The 17,071-nt window shown below is 40.0% G+C and overlaps 2 protein-coding genes across 4 annotated transcripts in view; both read right to left on the reverse strand.

The window, feature by feature from the left end:
• The window catches only part of LOC148722498 (uncharacterized), a 28,901-nt gene extending 13,891 nt beyond the window's left edge, over positions 1 to 15,010 (reverse strand). For all 3 annotated transcript variants that reach the window (XM_088735276.1, XM_088735275.1, XM_088735274.1), the window contains exons 1-4: positions 14,920 to 15,010; positions 12,640 to 12,688; positions 1,774 to 2,971; positions 632 to 745 (exon numbers count right to left, since the gene is read on the reverse strand). In XM_088735276.1, coding sequence (XP_088591402.1) covers positions 632 to 745; positions 1,774 to 2,971; positions 12,640 to 12,657 — 1,330 coding nt within the window. In that variant the 5' untranslated portion in view covers positions 12,658 to 12,688; positions 14,920 to 15,010. The remainder of the gene's footprint in view (positions 1 to 631; positions 746 to 1,773; positions 2,972 to 12,639; positions 12,689 to 14,919) is intronic.
• The window catches only part of LOC148722497 (uncharacterized), a 47,310-nt gene that overhangs the window by 18,652 nt on the left and 11,587 nt on the right, over positions 1 to 17,071 (reverse strand). The window lies entirely within an intron of this gene.

The raw sequence follows: 17,071 nt of genomic DNA on the forward strand, positions 1-17,071 counted from the left end.
TTTTTGATATAGTCTGATAGCCAGTCCTGTAAGCTTTAAGTTGATATAGGGGTTTAGATATCTATAGTTTAAACCGGACGCGCTACATCGCTTGCACTCGATACACCCCTGAAGGTGCAGGGTAACCTTAAGCATGAAAGAAGTGTACCGGAAACCCAAGATGTGGTCCAGTGTTTTCCTTCCCACCTGAGTGTAATTGTCTTGTTATCTACAAGTTATTAAGTGTCAATTGAAGCTATGGGCTCGTTTTCATATGCATTTCCACACCATACAAGACATACACGTTATAAAAAAAAGCCGTGAGGGAAGTCTAGGAATTGGTTGGTCATTGAACAAATTGCTTTGTGCATTGCCATATCTGCACATTCTTCAGTTAAAGCGTGTGAACTACTCCCATCAGCTGAGTTATGGTAGATTATTTGCATATAGCTTATGTTATAAAAAAAACCCTCAAGAGAAGTCTATAGGAATTGGTTAGTCATTGAACAAATTGGTTGATGCATCTGTACTCTCAATAAGCAACCTGTTCCAGCCGATCAGAATGATGGTAATTATATGGAGACACACTGGTAATGATGATTTGTAAGGTGTAATATTGCAAGTGAACTCAAGTTTTGGGAAATTACATTACCTTCTTGGTACATGCCATCTGTCAACTCTTCCCTGGGCCTCTTGTAAGCCTGACTTGTATCAGCCTCAGATGTTGGCCTCTTTTTCAGGACTGGTATGGCTGATCTTTTGCTTCCTGATGACCCGAAATATGATAAATTTCAATTTCAATTTCAATTTATTTATTTGTTAGCAATACAATATCATCACAGTCCTAGGTGACCCGCAATTAGCAAGCTATTCTAGGCGGGCCACCCTTCTAAAACAAGTGCTGTCTCTGCTAATGATCACATACGATACAATTAAACAAAGATAATCATTAAATAAAAATACAATTGCTAAATAAAATAAAATAAAATTAAGTCCGTTGAATAATTAAATAATCAATTGCAAAGTTATCAAGATATATAATATTTACAAATTTCTGAGCAGCGTATATCAACATTCATCTCCTCATTTTCCAAAAGTTTTAACAGGCGTTTTTTAAGTTCACGCTTAATTGATAATAGAATTTAACACTATATTGATTATTACCATGTCATAAATGTTGGTGTGAAAGGATAAACATTTGAATTATTGCCAGCTTGAAAAATGTTCCCCTTCACCAGAATATTTTGTGAATTTCATAGGATATAGATCTAATATGTCTTGGAGGATACTTCATGTACAATTTTTGAAACAATTTTAATGAGACTTGTAATTGGTCAAGACACTCGTCGGGGTGTGGGGCTTATCTCAATTTCTGCAACACAAAGCAATCAGGAGTATTATAAATTTGCCCTTTTCAAAAGAATGCTGCTTCATTGCAACTTGCCCTTGAGCATTTCATCTTATATATCTACAATTCATGTAAAATCTAATTGGAGACAGACACATGGAGGGTTATAAGTTTACTCCCTAGAATCAACAAAAAGAAAAGAGATCTTTCAATCTGAAGTCCAGTCTTCCAGATAGATTATTTAAAAATATCAATCTTAGATGTGACTACATATACTAATGACCAAATAAGGATGTGCCCTATAATTATCAAAAGAGCCACTATATCTAATAAATGACAGAGATCAATCAAACTTTCATGCCAAACTAGTACGTTGAAAATGATATCAATTCCCTGTTTAATAATTGTAACAGCATAAAATTGTTACTGTGAAGGAAAACTTTTACCAAATGCAAGTGTCTCCATCTTTTTCACAAGGACAGTACAAGGCTTCTCCCAGTCATACTTTTCTGCATAATGTTCCCGAAGAAGCTTTGCTTCTGAAAGGCGAACTCTCCTATGTTTTTGCCTTACATCTCTGATTTCTTTCGCCCAATCTTTTGGATCTTCTGAGTCTACAACACACTGCGAGCCTAAAGGCACTTCCTTCAAAGCTTCTCCAAGTCCTGAATTACCACTGACAAGTACTGGCAGACCAGCAGACAAGGCTTCAAGACCAGGCAATCCAAAACCTTCAGTCCTTGATGGCATTATGGCAAGATCCACCTCACAGAACAGGTTGGCTAGTGCTTCTCTGTTGTCATCAAGGTTGCGAACAATTAGTTGATTACGACTGATGCCATGCTGAAGCAACTTTTCTGCTATTTCTTCCCCTTTTTCTTTTGGTGAATATAGGAACTTCAGTTTGTAGGATGGATCTTTTAACTCAGCGATTGCTTCAGCAGCCATGTTAAATCCTTTAACATTGAAATCTTCACAGCTGTCACCACTTCCAATCACTAAAACACAGAACGTTTTCCTTTCCTCAGTGGCTTGCATTACGTTAAAAAATTCAGAGAAAACACCTGGGGTAAGATCTAAAATGGTTTCTTCTTCTTTAGCAGAACAAAGGTAGCGTTTGTAGGCCTCTGCCACTTTGGGTCCAATTGCTACAACCTCATCTGCCATCTGACAAAGTTCTACTTCTGTCTGCTGCATTTGTCCTCCTTTTGAAATGTTCTTGTACATTCCCACTTCTTCATGAATACTGTGAACAACTTGAATCCATCTACAGTCTTTATTCCTCTTTATGAGTTGAATTTGTCTGCCAAGATGCACCCCATGACCTATGGCACAGTCTACATCATGGTTTCTGGGCACAGATGACAACCAAAGAATTGGGTCATAGCCAGGCAGTTTATCTGCATTGATGAGCTGAATTTTGTGATTTGCAGCATTTCTCCTGTCCTCTTCGCTGCACTCAGGAAGAAACACACTAACTTCCACATTACGATACGTAGCTAACTGTATAGCAAGCTTTCTACTGATGGTTGAAACTTCTCTATCAGTTGATGATCTCCACTCACTACTCAGCAAAGTGACTTTCAGTCTCCTGTTTTGCTGACCTTCCTGTGATGTAGAGGCTTCACTTGGAGTGGAAAAATCCTTCAAAAGCAAAACAGCACAGATTTAGAATAGCTCCCTCTAATATGGCTACAATAAAATAGATTTCATAACAAATTAAAGTCATAATAAAATATATTTCTGTCATGCGTTAAGTAAAAATAGCAAAGTGAGCATGGAAAGAAGAAAAGCATTAAAGCATATGGTCAACTTGTTTGTGCGCAATTTATACTGTTTATCAGTTACTTATGCAGCAAGGGAGAAAAACACTGGCAGTGAGAATAAGTAAGTCACAAGCATGGCAAAAGCATCACATAGGATGTCTTGGAACAAAAGTGTAGGTTCAAAGGCAATACCTAAGTTTGATTGTCACTAATAGAACCCACCATGTTCAGGGGCTAACCCTTGCTTGGATGTTACAACTCACAGAACAGTGTTGTGACGATATGCCAGTTGTCTAGATCAGCCAATCAACATTTAGTTTGACCATGGACTCAGTTGTTGTTGTCCACTTTTGACAATATGGCCTTGTAGCATTGCATTGTTCAGATTAAAGTTCGCTGAGTTTACTGCTTATCCAGTAACGAGTCCTGATTTATACAAGTGCGAAAGGATAGAGCACCAAATGTCTCATCTCAGTGTGAGTGAGTAGGGTACAGATGATGTAAAAAGGGTAAATAAAAAACCTGGCAGACCCAATGGTAAACAAAGGAGTACGGGAAACAAACAAGGAAGACATTGCTTTAAATTCCTGTGGGTTGAGTGAGCACCAAGTTGGAGATCCAAAATGCCCTGTGAGAGATCAGACTTCTAGGAGGTGTAAAGGAAAAGATCATTTTGCTAGTGTGCAAGAAGAATCACAAACAAATAGGGATCAAGTTGATTAATATGCTTTCAGGGTCCATAATATAGTCCACTCTCAAATCTACTCAAGTTGTCTATGGGTGGGGTAGAATTAGAGATGTTGGTGGATTCTGGGGCCACCAATAACATTAGTGACAAGGAGAACCTCTGAAAGTTACTACACAACATGAATGGCCAAAAGGATTTTTTGATGAGCTAGACCTAAAGTAGGGATAGGCACAAGATCACTACCTTTGTGACACACAAAGGGTTGCACAGATACAAATGCCCTTTGTTTGGTGTGCACTCAGCCAAAGACTGCTGTAACAACATGAGATATCTTCCACCTCAGCAGGAAGTTAGAGACTCGTCAATATCTCTGACAACATCATTGTACATAACCCATATCAGACAACTTTTAACCAGAGCCTTCACATAACCATGGAATTCTTCAGACAGCATGGTTTGACCCTCAGTGTTGACAAATACCTATTCAAAGAGGACAGATTGATTTTTAAGGACATTCTTCTGTTTAAAAAAGGAACCAGCCCATCAGAAGAAAGGATTCAAACATAGCAAGAAACAAGGGAGCCTGCAAGTCAGTCAGTGAAGTGAAAAGCTTTATGGGATTGGCTCATTAAAGTTGCAACACTACAGATTATTCCCCATTTTACAACTCTCAGAGAAATGATAGGGAAGCTGATCTAGAATAATGTTCCATTCCACTTTGGACCTGAGAAAAAAGCTCTCCAAAGCAGAACATGGCTGAAACAAAAACATTGTCATACTTTGGCAAGAATGTATAATTTGCTATGGAAGCCACAGCCTCAAAGTGTGAATGCAAATACTCCCAGATGGAGAGAGAAGCCCACCACTCTAAATCCTGGTTGATTCAAGAAATGCAAGACTTATGCACCAGCTACTGGTGAACTGTGTGTGATTGGGCAACTAGTCCTATGAGGTACCCGTAATATGCTGTCTAGCAAGCTTAGGCCCAAAATGATTGCTTTAGCTCATGACCAATGCTTACAGTACAGGCAGGACATTTGAGAAGCAAAATAAGGCGACCTTGTATCGATAAAGTAAAGCAGCAGAGAAATTCTGCAAATGTTGTTATGAATGTCAAATCGTTTTATGTATAAATCCCCTTGAGCCACTGACATCAATGACATTACCAAAGGGTCCTTGAGAAGACCGACAACCAGTTGCAAAATTAGTTCAGACATGCTACCATCATAAGAGATTATTTATTCACCTAATGTGATCCAACATAATAAGTTCCCACATTCCCACTTTTGCAATGTTGGTAGCTACGCAGTATCATGTACAAAACTTAATTCCCTAAACAACTTTGCTCTAAATTACTTTTTGGCGATCGGATAAAAGAAACGGGAATTAAACTTTTTCCTCAAGGTGTTTTAACATTTTTGCCACTGCTTGTAGCCAAAGAAATTCTAGGGCCACTCCCATCTGAGCATTCTATATTACCGTATTTACCCGTGTATAATGCGGGCCCGTGTATAATACGAATCCCAATTTCAGACCAAATTTTGAGAAAAAAGAAAAATAAACTACTCAACAAGAAGGTAAAATTGTATAACATTATTTATTTCAATTAACTTGGCAAACTAACGAAATGATGGTTACAACATCTTTCACATATCAAATCCTTCAAACTCGGACTCGGAGTCTGACTGGAACAGTTCTCTTGCAAACGAGTCATCGAGCTCGTTGTTGCAGTCATCGTTGGCCTCGTAAACTAGGTCGTCCTCGGATCCATCAAGGCTGTTGGTGATCCCGCATTTTAGATTCCACACTGCCCTTGTGGAATCCCATATTTCTCGTTCTTTGCCATGTCGAGGGCCTTCAGCCTCACCAGCGATGGTAAAATGGCGAGACCATTGTTCCGTTTCTCTGTGATCCATTCGAGGAGACCAACCTCAAGTTCTGGCCATGCAGCTTTTTTGCCACGATTTGCTCGTTTCAACCGAGGCATCTTTTTCAAGTTTTCCTTGCTCTTCCGCCATAAGCGAACATTACTTTCAGATACTCCGAACTCTCTTTCAGCAGCGAGATTTCCATGCTGTTCGGCGAAATTGATGATTCGTAACTTATCTGACACTGTGTAACTTTGACGCTTGGTTCCGGCGAGTTTTGTAGTCATGTTTACGTTTGATTGCTCAAGATTACAGTAACTGTTTTGTTGATCAGCTGTTCGCTTAAATACTTAGTTAAATTTATTCAAGGATCCAAATTGTTAACATGTCATTGGTAGGTTAGTTTACCCTCAAATTAAAGACCAATTACATCGCACGCTTATGTGTCTTTGTTATTCTAATGTCGCGTCAGCCTAAACAAAGGATTCCGTGTATAATACGCATCTCGAATTTAGGTGTTCATTTCGGGAAAAATAAGTTCGCATTATACACGGGTAAATACGGTAGTTGTTGTTAATGCTATGGCCATTAATATAAGTATGTGTAAGTAATTGACAACCTAGATGAGATTCTCCGCTGCATGATCTTCCCCTACCTATCAAGTTGACAATGGACTGCAGTTCTGATCAGCAGAATTCCAAGAATGCCATAAGTAGAATGGTATTGTGCAGCTCAAGATCACACTAACATGGCCCCAAGTAGGCCAATAGGAAGTCAAAAGACAAAAGGTCTCCTTCACCAAGAGGATTTGCATCACCCAAACTAAAGGAGTTGACTACAGGAAGGAGGAAGGATTAAGAGGATACAGTGTAGCTGAGCAATATATCTAAGAACCCACCACTCTGCTGGTTAATTCCCCTCCAGTAGTAGTTGTTGTATCTTAGGAAACTCAACGACGAAATTATAACCAAACCCGCAATGAACATGAACATTCCAAGATCTTTTTAATCCTGTTCTATCTCTGCGCAGGCGCATCCATGTACACGTAACACAACCATGACGTAACTTAATACAATGTAACACAAGTATAACAAAACAAGGTCACAATATAACATCTCCCTTTTTTTTTTTTACGAAAAATAGAATGTGAAAATACGCATTACAAAAAAAACAAAACAAAAGTTTTTAAGTCAATTACAGCTATTACTTCAACTCGTAATCTTTCAAGTGCCTCGGGGGCCTACGGATTGTCCGAGTAGGATAACGCTTTTCCGCAGGTGATTCACATAAAGAACCCGGTTGAACTACCAGAGTGTCATTGACATTAGCAGAATCAGAATTCTCTGGCAAGGAAGCAGGTTGAGAATTCATAAGGGAGTCAGCAACAGGCATTGATACTGTTGGTTGTTTGTTTGGAATACGAGAATCTCCAGAGCTAGCTAGAATGGATTCCTCCAACGTTGCTGTAGGAGGGATATAGGCAGACGGTATAGTTGAGTCACGAACAATCTCACTGGGCTGATCTATGTTGGGAGATACATCAAGTGGCATAGACTGGTATTCAGATGCTAAAAAGCCACGCGTCGAAGCCACATCTGCAGGGCGTCTCAACAGCTGGTCTATGTGTCGTTTCCACAGATTACCTGCCACCTTGACCATATAATCACGAGAACCAAGGACCTCAGTAACGACTCCACGCACCCATTTTCCTCCCCTTCCAAAATTTCGAGCCAGAACAGAATCGCCGGCATTAAACTTGCAGAAGCCTCTATGTGCAGTGCGACTCAGCATGGTAGAGTACTGGCGAGCTTCGACATGTTTTTCAACTGAAGGTGTCAGCAAGTCCAGCCGGTTGCGCAATCTCCGGCCCATGAGAAGCAGTGAGGGTGGTTTGCCTGTGGTAAAATGAGGAGTGGTACTGTAAATCAATAAATAATTTGCGATAACAGCATCTACATCTGCATTGGTAAGGTGGGCTTGTTTAATGGCTGATTTCAAAATCTGCACAACACGTTCTGCTTGACCATTTGTAGATGGCTTGTACACCGCTGAAGTACGGTGCAGTAGTCCATTGGTGGCACAAAATTGTTCAAATTCTGTAGAAGTGAACTGGGGCCCATTGTCTGACACGATAATTTCTGGCAAACCATGCCTGCTGAAGATGTCACGCAAGGTGGTCACAGTTGCTTTAGCTGAGGTAGTAGACATTTTGACTACCTCTGGAAATTTACTGTAAGCATCTACAACCACAAAGTAGGTACAGCCAGAGATTGGCCCCGCAAAATCCACATGAATGCGAGACTACGGTCGTGCTGGAAAGGTCCAGGGATGAATTTGAACAGGGGAAGGATCTGATCTCATAGACTGGCAAGTGCTACATGAAGAAACAGTTAATTCAATGTCAGAATCCACGTTGGGCCACCACACATAAGATCGTGCCAAAGCTTTCATTTGAGAGATCCCGGGGTGAGTGTCATGCAGTTCTTGCAACACTTTCTTTTGGAGCGATGGAGGAACAATAACACGAGCACCCCATAATAAGCAACCATGACGTGTGCTTAACTCGTCTTGTCTTGTTTTAAATGGTACCGGACTGGGATCCACTACATGTGGCCAACCACTAATGACGTAAGTGTACACTTGGGATAAGACTGGATCCAGTTGAGTCTCCTTCTTGATCATCTGACTGGTCACATTAGTGACAACTTCAGTGTCCAAAAAATAGCATTCAACATTTTCACATTTGGGGGACCATGTCAGAGGCAAGGGAAGGCGAGACATACTTTTTGCATCTACATGTGCTACACTACTACGGTACTCAATCTTGTAATTGTATGAAGCAAGGATAAGAGCCCATCTTTGAAGTCGAGCTGCAGCATGAGCGGGAACTGGTCTCTGAGGACCCAAGAGAGTCAGCAAAGGTCGATGGTCGGTTAAAATTGTAAAGGAGCGACCATAGAGATACTGTCGGAATCTCTTTAGTCCAAAGATGATACTGAAGGCCTCCTTTTCTAGCTGAGAATAGTTTTGTTGAGCAGGAGTCAAAGTGCAAGAAGCAAAAGCCACCGGTCGAAATTGTCCATCAATTTGATGAGACAGGACTGCTCCAGCGCCATAAGATGAGGCATCACATGAAAGAAAAAGGGGCAAGGTATGATCATAATGTACCAGTGTCCGTGAGTTCAGAATGAGCTGCTTTGCTGCAACAAATGCATCCTCTTCAGCTTTCAACCATCTCCATGAAGTACCCTTTTTAAGTAATTGGTGTAAAGGTGCTAGGACTGTAGAATGATGAGGCATGAACCGGGAATAGAACATTATGAGTCCCAACAAAGATTTCAAGGCCGTTACATCTTTGGGCCTGGGAGCATCCTGAATAGCTTCAAGTTTATCCTGAGTGGGGTGTAGACCTTCTCCATCAATCATATGTCCCAGGTAGACCACTGATGATTGAAAAAACTTGCACTTTGCCTTGTTTAATCGGAATCCAGAATTAAGAAGTCGCTCTAATACCAGTGAAAGTGTGTGAAGGTGGTCCTCTGCATCTGTGCCAGCAACAAGAATATCATCCAAACGACTACCAGCCTTTGGTACATCCGACAACAAATTATCCATGATTTTCTGAAAGATAGCAGGACCAGAATGAATGCCATTTGGCAATCTTTTGAATGCAAACAACCCAATGTGAGCGTTTATGGTAAGGTAAGACTGGGACTCTTTTGCAATCGGTACTTGATGATAGGCCTGCTTTATATCCAGGACACTGAACACCGTGCAACCTCTTAAAGCTGAATGCATATCCTCAATCTGAGGCATAGGGTAGGTTTCAACACGGGCACTTGCATTATATGTTACACTAAAATCTCCACAAACGCCGACATCCTCTGAGTCTTTCTTGCCAACGACTACAATTGGAGCCGCACTGTTCCCAGATGTCACTCGTTCAATCACACCATCTTTTTCCATCTTAAGCAGAGCACTCTCAACTTTTGACTGTAATGTATAAGGAACAGGTCTGGCTTTATGAAATTTGGCTTCTTTACTTTCATTCAATATGACAGGATCCCCATTATAACATCCAAGTTGAGGTTGAAACAATTCACTGTAATTCTCAAGGACTGATGCTAATGTCTGGTTTCCTAGGGTTTCTGGTAGTGTGGAGGGATGGCATTGCAAGGGTTCAACGTGATTCAAACCTGGCAACTTCTTCCAATCCAGCTAGACATCTGTAAGCCAGTTTCGACCAAATAAGGCACCAGTCCCTTCACGTACAATTAGCAAAGGCAGTGTGTGTTGTGATCCCATGTACTCAACCTTCACATGCCCTTCCCCTAAAGGACGCACAGTCTCACCTGTGTATGTCGACAGCACAACATTTGTAGATTTCATTTCAACGTCTGGGCAAACTTGTTTCACGAAAGTAATCGGGGCAAGAGACAATGCACACCCACTGTCTAACTGCATCAGACAATCCTTGTCTTCAATCTTCAGCGGTACAGAAATGTCAGATCTGGACATTGCATGAACATCAGACACCACATACAACTCCTCTTCTTCAGATAATCGTCCCTGAGGTTGCTCTTCTTCAAAATCCATAACATTGACTCCCCCTTTCTTACACACTCGAGCAATATGTCCTCTTAACTTGCAGTGGCGACACACAGCATTCCTAAATTTGCATTTAGCTCTTACATGATCAGAATTACTGCATGAAAAACAAGCATAAGAAGCTGCTGGCTGGGAACTGGATGAAATCTGGCTAGGAGGCGGCCGCGAAGTAGATGGTGTAGTCGAGTATACACGAGAAGTGGAAGGTAAGCCTGAGAATTCCTTCTTCACTGAATTAACTGGTTGAGGCAATTGTTGCTGTTGAACTTGCAAAGTTTCTTTAGCCACGATTTCGTCGGCGATAGCCACTTGGAGAGCCTCTTGAAATGTTCGATCTTCACTCAATAGTTTTTTCGAGTCGCAGGGTTTCGAATCCCACACACAAACTGATTGCGGAGCGAGTGGTTCAGAAATTCGCCAAAATTACAAGTGGTGGCCAAATGTCTTAAATGAGCACCGTAAACCGACATGCTCTCATTTTCTTCTTGACAACATCGATGAAATCTGTAGGATTCGGCAACTTCCAACCGCTTGGGCTTGAAATGTTGTTGCAGTAGTTCACATAATACCTCAAATGTTTTTTCTTTTGGGTTCTCGGGGCTGCATAAATCGTGAAGAGTGCTATATGTCTTCCTACCAATTACGGAGATCATCACGGCGACCTTTTCTGACTAGCTGCCCGAACAACAGCCGCAGTGGCATCAGCAGCACATTTTCCAATATCGTTTGCTACAAAAAAATGGTCAAGTCTTTCAAGGTAAGCCGTAAAAGACTCAGAGGAAGGATCAAATTCACCAACAGAACCAAACAACGGTGAAGCCATGGCGGGAATTGCAAACGCACCAGCGAGCACGTGCGTGGAAGCATAAACGAACGAAACGAAGTGGAGTAAGATCATCCGGTGTAGGAAATAGCACGAAATAGCCATATAACACAAAAGGATCCCATCCTCGTCGCCAGAATGTTGTATCTTAGGAAACTCAAGGACGAAATTATAACCAAACCTGCAGTGAACATGAACATTCCAAGATCTTTTTAATCCTGTTCTATCTCTGCGCAGGCGCATCCATGTACACGTAACACAACCATGACGTAACTTAATACAATGTAACACAAGTATAACAAAACAAGGTCACGATATAACAGTAGTAGTAGTAGTAGTAGTAGTAGTAGTAGTAGTGGTAGTGGTAGTGGTAGTGGTAGTGGTAGTGGTAGTGGTAGTGGTAGTGGTAGTGGTAGTGGTAGTGGTAGTGGTAGTGGTAGTGGTAGTAGTAGTAGTAGTAGTGAACTTTATTTGTGTCGTGAAAACCTAGCGCATAGCACTAATTGGGGACACAGGGTAAAAGCTTTAAAAATAAGAAATCTGGAACCTATTTACAGAATTATTTACCTAACCTATTAACAGTTAAAATTATTTATCAATGTCCTAGAGTTAAAAATCAACTATTACAGAGTGCACATTTTTTGCATCCATCATCAATCATGACAGTCATGTCCGTTCTCCTGATTTTGCTCCAGGAATACTTCATTACTTCAAGCAAGCATAGAGAAAGGAAACAATGCAGTTCCCATTTCTAAAGATGTTGCAATTGATCAAGCAACAGAGCCTGGCATGCAAGCAACACCAAGGTGTGAAAGACCTCAGAGACAGAGGAGGTTCCATGAGAGATACATGCACAACGACTTTGTCTTGGAATGATGACCTGATCCCTTTAAATATTTACTGATATAGTGAAATTAAAGAACTTTGTGATTGAGAACTTTGTAACTTCATGATTAAATTTCGTTTAGGACACTCATTCAAAGACTGATATACTGACAAAGTTAGAGAGAAACAAGAACACAAGAGTGATTACAACATAACCAAAGCAAAACACGCGCTCTGATTGGTCAATTTAGCGTCCCCCATTTTCCCATGGGTGTACACTGCTGACGTGAGCAAATGCAAAGACTATTTTTCTGCACGCGCTTGTTTTTTTCTGGTCACGTAAGATTTGTTAAATAAAAGGGAACTCTTTAGCTACAATGTATCAATGTTCTGTTATAAATCAAATGGTAAAAACCACAGTGTACACTATTGAGTTATGGATGCACTTGGGAGGTTTGCTAAACACTCAAGAAGCTAGAGTCACGCGAGGCGAGCAACCTCCCGCGTGCATCCATAACTCAATAGTATATGCTGTGGTGTTTACCATTTGTTAATTATGCCACTCAAACCTACATAGGATAGAAATGTCCCAAGGTCTGAAAGAACTGCAAGTTTCAAGATACACAATGACACATTAAGGTATACAGGTAAATGCTTTTACAAGACATTCTGCACTTGTACTTGAATCGCATTGTCATAGCTCCACAAAATAATTTTTCAGTCATTGATTTTACCTTTGATAGCCCAGACATCACAGGAAACTTTCAATATTGAGTGCTTTTGCTAAAAGAAACATTGCAGTGTCTAAATTAATTTCACTTCACTAAACACAAACAAGAGCTTAAAGCTATCACGATTACTGCATATTCATGAAATAGGCAGTCTGAACATAATTTACTCATTCAAACAGTGAAATGCTCTCTCTCAAAGTAATAATGTTTCTTCTTAGTTTTCATTATGAGCTGAACACAGCTATTAAGGCATTTTTACTAAACAAGTTTTCTTTTTTTAATTACTTGTTTGTGAGAGGCCACCATGAAATGATTGGGAGATTTTAATTACTATGGAAAGAACTGAAATAATTATATCTTGGGTTTTGTTAGGCACAAAAATTCTAATAAGTCCAATAAGTCTGATAATCTCTATTGCCATTATGTCCAAACTACAGACTGAGTCAGTTCTCTTCGGCAGAAATATTAAAATTTGATTATTTTTGCTACACTCTGCCCCACATTATTTTTGCTACACTCTGCCCCACCTATTGCTAACACATTTTTCTGGAAAAAATTTCTGGTACCAACCATATAAGTTGGAATTAAGCCTGATTTCTACAGTTTAATAGATTTGAAAATGCTCTGAGAGTTACCAATTTTACAACCTGGCTTTGATGTTCATTTGACTTGTAGCAAAATTCTTAAATGCATTTAAAACCACATGTTTTTTTTTAACTGCAATAATTCTAAAACTTTACAACAGAAGACAAATGCAGTTATATAGACTGCCTTTTAATATCTGGCCGGGTCACCAAGAGGCACCTTATTAATTAATTTGCAAAGAAGTGCGCTTGGAATGGGCGTTTACAAAACCAGAACCGGATTGGATCGGATTGGACTGGATTGACAAAACCAGGACCAGATCGGACTGGATTAACAAAACCTGGATTGGATTACATCCGATTGACAAAACCCGGGCTGGATCCGAAAAAAAATTGGATCACCATAAAATTCCCGCCAAAATAGTCTTAAGAGAAACAGTCATGTCAAACATGGCGACGACTGTTTTTCTTGCCATGCACAGTGTGAGGGCTAAGCCTCATGGGAGTTACAGGCGATGATGTTTAAGTTTTCAATCAGAAGTAACAACACCTGCTAAGCAAGTGCCAGTCAACTGAGGCCGCTACAATTTGACTGTAATTGATTGTAGTTGAAAATGAATATCTACAAACGTTCTCAAGCTCACAATACCAAATGTATAGTTGTTTTATTACGGGCAGACGCGACCATGACGGAAAAGTGGTGTTGTGTTACAATGCAAGTAGCGTATTGTGACAGCGTTGCGAAAAGCAGTGTTACATTACAGTGTTGACCATCGATTTTGAGTGCTCTATAAAACAGTCTATGGAGTCCGTAATAGCAATCTATCAAAACATTTGTTATGATATTGATAATCCATAATGTTCGCTTAATAAAAGATATTATAGATACAAGGCTAAAAGATTAAGAAAAAAATTATTAAAAAGTTTGAACCAAACATTTTCGGCTGTTTGCCATCATCAGGTGATGATGGCAATTATTAAAGATTATCATCATAAAGATAATCTTTAATAACTGCTCCTATCAAGGCTTTTCAGAAACTGTTTACAATGATGGGTCAGTAATTTACAATAATGTTTAAATAAATTTAAAAAAATTATGTACAGTGTGCAAGGCTACAAATGTGTTCCTTATAGCATAATTATGTATAATTATATAGTTTTCAAACTACTAAAGTAGTAAATCTACCTCGTCTGTTTTCTGTAGTTCTTTTTGCCTATTTGGGCGAAACAACTATACCTTTAGTGTAGTGAGCTAGGGGCACCTGTGGAATATCTTATATGAAAAAGAACCATTACAACTTTGCTTCACTAAGCTCTGAAAAAAGGAAGTCGTATTTCTATGCCAAAACTTGATCATGTTATGTGACTATTTTGGCAGGAAATTTAAGGCGAACTGAATTTTTTCGAATCCGGCCCTGGTTTTGTCAATTGGACGCAATCTGATCCAAGTTTTGTTGATCCGGTCCGATCCGGACCTGAATTTGTCGATCCGATCCGATCCAATCCGATCCGATCCGATCCGATCCGATCCGATCCGATCCTGGTTTTGTAAACACCCGCTCGGAACTCTGTTAGACATCCACTTGAATTCCTTTCTGATTATCGCAAATGAGTCGTGACCACTAAAGAACATAGTGAGAATTCTAGACATTTGCATTTGGAGGAACTTACAGCACATAGACAAAACGTGAAAACTTACCACATTCTGTTCCAAGGGTTCTTTAGCATCGCTAATCCAGACATGTTTGAATGAGATGACTCACCCTTTAACCCTTGAAAATAATCACAGGCCACATTACGATAAGATTACAAGGATTATTGAAAAGTAAAGGAAAATTGGAATCATTCTCAATATTCTTGATGGGTCTGTTCTTCGTTCCCGTTCAATTCAGAGTTAAAATGATTCACGAAATGCAAATACGCAGACAACGTTAACAGTACCGCAACAATTAGCAAATTGCCGTGGAAACATAAATATGTAAATCCACATCCCTTACAACTCTTCAAATTGTACAAAAATTCTCCTCCTTCAAAACAAATTAGATTAAGCTTGAATGACGAAAAATTCTAAAATCTTCCGTCAAAGTTAAAAAAGAAATGAAGAAAGACGATTAAAACTTACGCAGCAAAATTAAATAAATACTTTCTTTGCCGCTAAATGCCAATTAAACAAGTTCTCGACTATTTTTCTCCTTCGTCCGCTAAAATAAAGAAAAGAAAGGGGTAATTAGCTGGGGGGGAGGGGGGGAAAGTGATTGGGCTCGAATTTTTTTACCCGAAAAGCCCTTGGCATATCACAGAATCGGAGTTTGGGAAGTTGACACAAAATCTCCTGCGCTGTGCGAGAAGTTCTAAAATATGATGTCATAGGCAGATATAGTTTCCCAATACGGTATTCAGGGAAATACATACCATTTTCAAATGAGGGTATACGAAAGAGAAAGAAATTAAGGTTAGGTCCAGGAGCATCCTTGAAGAAAACTCTGTTGAGGATCCTTGACAGTATTTAAGAAAGAGTAACAGAAATGTATTGTACTTATCTATACTTGGGTATTTAGTGTTCAATGAATAGTTACCTAAAGACATCGTTTAATTCACTTTCTCCACCGTAGGAGCTTTTCTATAACGTGCACCTGCAGCTTGCCCTGAGAGACAATCTAGCTTTGCTAAGAAAGTCAAGACAAAGGAACGCATTCTTAAGTAAAGCGATGGCGCGGCTGAAAGGGGGTCAGAGAATATGTTCCCTCCCCCACCCCCCCTTACCGCGACCTGACTTCTGTGTCAAAAAGAGTTCTTAATTCGGATGATTCTAAGCCTGAATTGCCTGTGCACCCCAAGGGAAGGATCCCTTGATTTGATGATTTGTCCACATGCTAACGTAATCAAATGTGGCAAGTCTGTGCAACAACTTGCACCTACTCTGGTCGGAATTTCAGTTTCCCTCAGGAATTCTTGTCTCCGACTTAAGTCATTCAGAAAGAGAGTCGTTAGAGTTTTACGACAAATCTGTCCGAAGGTGTGGCTAATAGGTTAAGTTCTCTAGATATAAAGTCTTCGGTTACGACGACATACCTTTCGTATTAAAATATGACCTTCAGTGTCAATCAAACACTTAGTAATCACCAGGTAAAGTGAATTACTGCAAGAAATCATCTGACGGCGTTTACTTCCTACTCTCTTTCCAGGTGAGCTCAACGTGCGAGGATTGCTTTATAAAGGCAAACAAAATTAATCAGAACTTCTTAACTAGCTAAACAACTTTAAGCTGGATAGACATTTGTGAGAGGTTTTTTGAGCTTCTACAGAAATCTATAAAATGTGGTTACGATCGGGGGATCTACTGCTCCAGCTGCGCAATTCTGACTAATAGCCGATTTCTTTTTGTACCAAACAATGTGGCCCAGCGGCCCTGCTGTTTTCACTAACCGTAATGGATGGTTTTCTCTTACGCAGGAGCTGTTACTCGGATGCGTAAGGAGAACAGCAAAGCGTTGCCATCCAATGAAAATTAAATAGAAGAACATTGAAGAAGTGCATGGCGGTTAGGACTTGGTTGCTTAAGATCGAATAAAAACTAGATTATAAGGGTCGTAAGCCACCGGATGGCAAGACAGATGGCACTCTGGTTGGTTGGTTCTTCCGTTTCAGCTTGCAACTCAAACAACTCAGTTTCATGGGCTCCTGGTTTTCATCGGATCAAAAGTGTAGAAAGAAAATGGAAACGTTCTTTTTTCTCCGACTCCAATTCTGTCACCATTTCGATTTTCATTTCCCGACGTTGCCACCATATCAGGGTATAATTCACTTAATCTTAGCATTTAGCGGACATCGTTGCAAAACTGTAGAGTAAG

The sequence above is a fragment of the Stylophora pistillata genome, chromosome 10 (genome assembly GCF_964205215.1).
Source record: "Stylophora pistillata chromosome 10, jaStyPist1.2, whole genome shotgun sequence".
Classification (NCBI taxonomy): Eukaryota; Metazoa; Cnidaria; class Anthozoa; order Scleractinia; family Pocilloporidae; genus Stylophora; species Stylophora pistillata.